General features: G+C 39.5%; 1 protein-coding gene across 1 annotated transcript; it reads right to left on the reverse strand.

Moving 5' to 3' along the window:
* Positions 1–283: 283 nt before the first annotated feature.
* LOC4333431 (BTB/POZ domain-containing protein NPY3) lies at positions 284–6,554 on the reverse strand. The gene is made up of 5 exons (XM_015776969.3): positions 6,470–6,554; positions 5,150–5,642; positions 3,067–3,136; positions 1,244–2,428; positions 284–1,157 (listed from the first exon to the last, which is right to left on the reverse strand). The coding sequence occupies exons 2-5, from the start codon at positions 5,209–5,211 to the stop codon at positions 570–572; spliced, it is 1,905 nt and encodes a 634-aa protein (XP_015632455.1). The 5' UTR covers positions 5,212–5,642; positions 6,470–6,554; the 3' UTR covers positions 284–569.
* Positions 6,555–7,079: the final 525 nt, after the last annotated feature.

Consider the following 7,079-nt stretch of genomic DNA (forward strand, 5'->3'; position numbering starts at 1 on the left):
CCACTTCGATTGTGTTGTGGGCCGTAGATCAATCTTTCCGGAGAGAGGCGCAATAGACATGGTATAAAAAAGCCCATCAAAAAGAGAACCTTTTTACTAACACATTTTGAAGTGCTAAATTTTGTTGAATAAGTACCAGTACTCCATTAACGTAAACAAAAAAACATATCTCCAGGCACCTCCCCATGGATTCGGGTTTAAATTCAATCCTCAGAAGTATTCAACTGTGAATTATACGCCATTAATTCAAGATGAATGACAGCAAACAGAACAACATGAAAACTGGTCAATAAAAGATCTTTCCTTCCTTTATCTTTATATTTCCACCAAAAAAATTACAAGACTATATCATGAAACGTTCCTGAACAAATTTACCGATGACCAAACCTATAGCAAATGCCAGCATAATAACAATGCTATAAAAAACACTATCTGCCATCGGAGGGACTGCCAGTCAGTAGTATTCCACATTCTAAAGATTGCTAGTACTACTTTTTTTTATCTCATCTGAAGGCAAATCAAAGCCAAAAAAGAAACAAAAACAAAAACCATGGCTGGCTCTGTTGACACTAGGTTACCAAACGCCTTGTATTCCTGGACGTTGTGGACTTCACCTCCTCCGGGTTGAGTGACCCAGGGCTCTCCGACGTGTCCGAGCTACTGTTCTCGCTGGCGTTTGTTTTCCCGGACCAGAGCTTGCTCAGGATCTTCTTGGGCATGAGCGATCCCTTGGACTTGCTGGAGCTCTTGTCGTCACAGCTCTTGTTGTTGATGTCGCTGCTGCCACTGCTCCTCTCGCTGCCCCCGCTGTTGTTGGCCAGCCTCAGTGAACTGAACGAGTTGATGTCGCTGGAGGTCGGGACCCCGGTCCCGTCCTCCTCGGTTGTCGTGGTGGCCGCTGACCTGGAGCTGCCATAGGAGTTTCCATTCTCTCTGGGGAGTAGTGAGTGTACAGCAGAGGTGAGCTCTGCTGCGGCATCGGTCCGCCCCGAAGCGGCTGATGCCCGAATTTGCTCAAAGAAGAGAACCTGCACAACCACACGCAGAGGAAGGCGCTCGTTCTGCACGGCGTGCAGGCACGCATCCTGGGACAGTTTCTTGCAATCCATCAATCTGCATAATGCTTTCTTTTCGCTCTTTGATAGGCTGGGGTGCTCCTGTAAGCATAGTAAAGATGTCTAAGTTTATACGTCCAACAAAAAAAATGAGTACTAAGCGTAGAGATTTCGTAAATGTATATTACCTTGAGATACATGTCAATGGCACGATATAGACCATCGTGATTTTTGCGGGATGCAGGGGGCACCATTTCAGCAATTGCGATGAACTTTGAAAGGGGAAGATTGGTGTCTTTAGCAATCTCAGCAAGATACCCATCAATAAGATTTGCAACAGCCAGATTTGAGGTGCTGGAAACAGGAGTAAGGTTCTCAACCTCCACAATCTCATCATCATCTTGAAATTTCATCTTGCCAGTATCACTTTGTCGCGAAACAAACTCCTCCACTATTGCAATGATCAGGTTTACATTATATAACGTGTTTTCGCTAGTGTTTGCCGGTATAAGGAGGTCCGAAACAGAAGCACCATCCAATTGTGTGCCTATTCTCTTGATCAAGATATCATGACAAGACTCCCCAGCCTCCAGCAAGCATGCAGCTTTGAGAAGCTTAAGAAGAAAACCACATGACACGGAGCCTTTCTCAGTGGGAAGCAGAAATATGATGGTTTCAAGCACGGCACGGCGTTTAGTGCAATCAACTCCATTGCTCACAGCGTCTTCTAGGGAACCCAGCAGCCTGCGGTATGCATAGGCTCTCAGCGCCTCACCAATCACTATAGGCGATGTTCTTCCCTTTGCTTTTATCATCATGATCACCCGCTTGTACAAATCCATCTCGAGATCACAAAGGTCCTCAACCCACCAGTCCTTAGGGACTATCAATTGCTTCCTGACACCATTCCAATGAGAATCGTGGCCATTCTCTGATGGCAGTTTCTTTCTGTTGTATGTGTATGACCACTCGACCTCTGATGGATCAATTAATGCCTTCGATGCAATTGAGTCAATGCAATGGTTGATTACTTTCAAATTTTCAGACCAAGGTAGCAATGACTTTGTGCTCTGCAGTACTATGATTGAATCCTTCCAGGCACGAAATATGCTTGATGTCAAGAAGACATCAATTTTGTAAATGAGGTTTCCTTTCTCAATGGTTTCAAACATTTCTAGATACTCAGCTGCACAGCGAGCAGCAAGAACGTTATACGCATTGAGTGTTACAATCATTCCATAGCAGAACTTAGCACAGATTTCAAATGCTGAAGGTCCACCAGGGATGTCAGAAATATCCAACTCTTCATTGCCTTCCACATTGCTTGAAGCAGCTAATCTTTGCAGGCAGGAACTCTTTGACAAAAGAGGAAACTGCAAAATAATAAGCCAACTATGTAAATATCTTTCTACTCTTCAACATAAAGTATCTTACTTAGTAGTTTAACATAAAACGTCGTGCAGTAGATGAGAATAGTTGCCAGGCTAACTCTATTCAATTATATTGGATACAAGACATGTAAACAGTTTCTTCAAACTGGCTAAAAGATACTAAATAAGAGTAATGGATACTTCAAACTTCAAGCATATCCAGGGGTCAATACATGCATTATACATGAAAGTTTTTTATTCAAGAGGACTCAGGAAATAATAACCATTATGCTTAAAGAAGGATATCCTGAAAATTGCGCTATTCAAAATGAAAAGAATATCATGCCCATTTGATTAATAGAAAAAATAATAAAGGATTACAGTCATAAATATAGCATATGCCTTCCAGATTAGCAGTGCTGAAGAGTCTAGTTATTCATATATAAAAATTATACTATTTCAAGTACTAACTTCTGTTACAGCCTTAGAAAGATTTTAGCAGTCAGTTAACAATTCTATCAAAAATTAGTACAACATAGGAAGATTTTAGCAGTCAGTTAACAATTCTATAAAAAATTAGTACAACATAGGAACTGTTTAGTCACTATGGTTCAAACAATCTTTGAATACTAATGTGATACCTTGTGAAGACAAAACTTGACATCTCCTATGGAAATAACAATGTCTGTTGCCAGTTCCGTTGCAACAAACCTGAAAAAAATGTTACCGCTTCACAAATTAGCATTAAAGCTGCGCAGAAGAAATTGAGGAGAAGAACAATACACATGAGAATGAGACAAAGAAAACGCACACATTGATTCACTAAATAAAACGAATACTATACAATAACGCTCATTAGCAATCATCATTAATAGTTTACTTGATCTGAATGTATCTTGACAAAAATAACAAACCAAATTTTGAACAGCCACACAGCCCCATATATTACCCTTCCCTCCTAGCAGTGCGTGCTATTATTTGATCAACAATACATATCATGGTATGAAAGCTCCTGTGCATGTGCATCCTAAAAGGAGGACTGTTAAAGGTGACAGACAGTACACGGAGATTTCGGAAGGTTCAACAAAATCACACAATGTCTGAAAGTGGCATTGTTCATAAAGTGGATCCAGAATAATTGTAGACAAAGATGGTCACAAACATGGGAAGATAAAAGTCTAGTCTTGTCTTATAGACAACAAAGATATTATGATTTTAAGATAATTTCACACAATCCAAAATACAAGTAATGCAGAGCAGAAATGACATGACAAAACCAAATCCCCACCCACCGAATCAGCTAAAAGTGAGATGACAGATCATTGGCCTAAGTAAAGTGCTACAATCAAAGTTAGGAAAAGGTGAGAGAAAAGCAACTTCACAACTAGTAGCAGTGTGTATGACAGGCAATCAGGGCATAACTAACTGAACTAATAAGTGATCCTAGAACAAATATGTAAACAACAGTTTTGACACATCAAAGCAAGAAATAAAATTGAGCTCCAAGAATTTAATTAACATGATGGACCACAATGTCACAAACCAATCCATTCATCTAAAAAGTGAATGCTAAACAAATTAAGGAAGCCAACTCCTATCAGCAAATGCACACATGCACTCAAAGTACAGAAGAACCGAAAGAACATATGCTGCTATCAATAGGAAAGGATGAATTGACATACGATACAAATATGATTAATTAGATGGATAACTATCTGTAAGCCATCATAAGATGCACTACGTAGTAGGCTAGAAAGCCAGCATCGTGGAGAATGTTATCTGAGAACCAAACCCAAAACATAGTGTAAATGTATTACAATTGATTGGCACTGTTACATATAAAATTGTGAAAGCTATGAAACTTGGATTAATAATATAACTTTAAAATGATGAAATAATAAAAAATATCACAGGGAATAAATTCAAAATCAAAATCAGCAATTGTTGTTTGTCGATAATAAATGAAGCAAGTAGTTCTGAAAATTTGTAGCAGCAATTATTAATTGTTTATAATTATTGGAAGTTCATGCAAACTCCTAAACTTTGGGAACATTCTAGTCAAGAAATGGATCACAGAACTACAGAATTAAACCACCTTCCCCACACAATTTCCTGCCTTCCTGGTTTTATATGCCTAGTTACCAGTATGATTGACCCTATTAGCAACTTCTCATTGATGTGGATACTATTTCAAGAAAGAGTAGTGAGTGAATCTCCATAAACTTGACCAAATTCCATATTAATACACGTTTATACCAGAAAATGGGCCCTTATGAAAGAATTATCATTGTGGAAGACCTATTTCTATCAAGTCAGATAGATATTCACAAACTCACTAGAACAATCGACAAACTAACATCCATGTGCCAGAAGAGGCAGTGAAGTCAAGAATAAGTTGATGGCCATAAGTTGCCACACTTTGCCATACTTGAGGTTAGGCAAGTTTGACCATGTTAGGTGAGTGTTTGGTTGGCTCCCACAAGTGTGGTAAGATTCCTCTTTTGTAATCTAGGTCCCACATGTAAGTGACTCTAAAAAGTGTGGCATGGTTTTATTTTGATGGCTAGAGTGTGGCTTGGATTTTGATGGCCTCACCTTTGGCAAGTTTAGCTAAGAAAGTATGGTAAGTCTAGGCAATGTTAGTATGTGAACCAAACAGCCCCTAAAAGCAGAGAGCAGAACAGTACAATTACAAAAAATTTCTGGTCCAGGAGAGGAAAATACCTGATATTGCCGCCTTCTGTCTGGAAGAGGTCTGGCTTTGATCCAAGTTTCATATGCTTCATTGCGCCGTACTGAAAAAAACAATTAACCGAAGAACTCCTATCTTCTTTTTGCTCTTTCTATCTCTGCCCCTTTCCCTTCAACACATACCGTCCACCCCAAATGGGAACCAGGAAGAGAACTCCACAACAAACCCACAGCACTTAACCCATCAAGAATGTACCAAACCGGCGGCCACTGCCATGTGAATGCTTGCTAGCTCAAAGGACATGACCAACAGCTAGTGATAAAGATCCAGGCCAAACTGCCTCCCTTGCGTGGTGGCAAAGCCCCCACAAAATCAGGTCAAGAACCCAACCAGACCACCTCTATCAGTAAAAAAAAAAAAAGTAGTCGGCAGTTGCATCAAGATCTGGGTCCAGGAGACCGCAATGCCAAGAGGCCAACAAGCTCTTCCTCCCCCAAGCTGGATCACATCACACACGCTGAGAACCTGCAGAACACAAGGTCAGCATCTTGAGGTGAGGGGACAGTGGGAATAATTGGTGAAGCAATGTTGGGAGACCATGGGAACAAGCAGCAGTGAGGGGAGGGAATCTTATCTTGGTTAAAATTGCAAGCAAGCAACATGAATAACAAGAGTGTATACAGGATGATTTTTTTTAAGGGTGTAAGCACATGAAGGCAGTCAAACTGGGATTAAAGAATTGCCACCCATAGTCCACAGTTTATGTTTTTTTTTTCTTCTCCCATCTTAGCTGGCAACAATATTGAATTGTGCATATGGAAGTTCGGATAAATTTCTGATAATTTTACCATAGGAGCAGAAAGACCAGTAAATGGCAACGGAAGATTGCAACATGAAACTAGCAGTACCATTCCCTCCAAAAAAAAAAAAGACAACTAATTTATGAGGAAAAAAACTAACTTGATGATACCCATTATGCATTTGTGAGATCAAGCCTAAAGAATCGACATGTAAGGACACACATCTCAACAAAACACACTCAGTTATACTATTTTGCAACGAATGTGAATTAGAATCAGCTTCTGTAAGTTGTAACACGAGAAGGGATTGCCACAGCAGGAGCGGATCCAACTTGGGACATGGGGGGGGGGGTTCAGTTGAACCCCAAAAACTTTTGGGGGAACAAACAAAACTGTTACTTGTCTTAAGAATAAGGCTCTGGAATTAAGACAAGAGCTTCTTCCAGATCTAGAAGAGAAGCAAGGGTGGACGAACGGAAAGCAAATTCCAGACAAAAGGCACAGCCGGTGGGAGAGTGAGAGATGAATCAGAAAGAGGATGTGGATGCTCACCAGGATCCCCTTCCCCTGCCCTGCTCTGCTCGCCAGATGGAGATCGGCGCCCCTCCCCTGTCCAGCCGCGAGATGGCGCAAGAACGGAGGAGAACGACACGGGACATTTTCTTTTATACGCCAAGGGAAGGGGGCAGACACTCAAGTACACTGTCTTTATCTCGATTTTTTCTCTATTACACGCCTACTATTTTTTTTCGCTATTACACGCTCGAGATAAAATGAACTCGCTCCGTGTCTCAAAATATAATTTTTTTTAACATAATAACAAATTAACTATTTTTAAAATTAACTATTAATAGTAATAAAATAAAAAAGATCAATCATGTAAAATTGATCTTACTAGATTTATCATTAATCAAACTATTATAATATGCAACTCTTTTTATTTAAAACATTTTATTTTTATAGATGTTGTTGGTCAAAGTAGCATCTTAAAAACTGTGACGATGTTAAAAATAGTTATATTTTGGGACAGAGGGAGTATATATTTATCTCAGTTATTATTAAATTATAAGGCTTATATTTTATACGATCTCCAATAATATAATATATTTTAACCATTAATTTATTTCATGTTATATTTTCAATAAATATAAAATTAGCATAA

Source organism: Oryza sativa, chromosome 3 (assembly GCF_034140825.1).
Source record: "Oryza sativa Japonica Group chromosome 3, ASM3414082v1".
Taxonomy (NCBI): Eukaryota; Viridiplantae; Streptophyta; class Magnoliopsida; order Poales; family Poaceae; genus Oryza; species Oryza sativa.

Bases quoted from the DNA above. Each gene is read 5' to 3' on its own strand.
- LOC4333431 (XM_015776969.3), bottom strand. From the start codon at position 5,211: ATGAAGCATATGAAACTTGGATCAAAGCCAGACCTCTTCCAGACAGAA. The intron at 3,137-5,149 runs GTATTTTCCTCT...CATTTTTTTCAG, and splicing joins ACAGAAGGCGGCAATATCAG to GTTTGTTGCAACGGAACTGG. The intron at 1,158-1,243 runs GTAATATACATT...CTATGCTTACAG, and splicing joins CCATTGACATGTATCTCAAG to GAGCACCCCAGCCTATCAAA.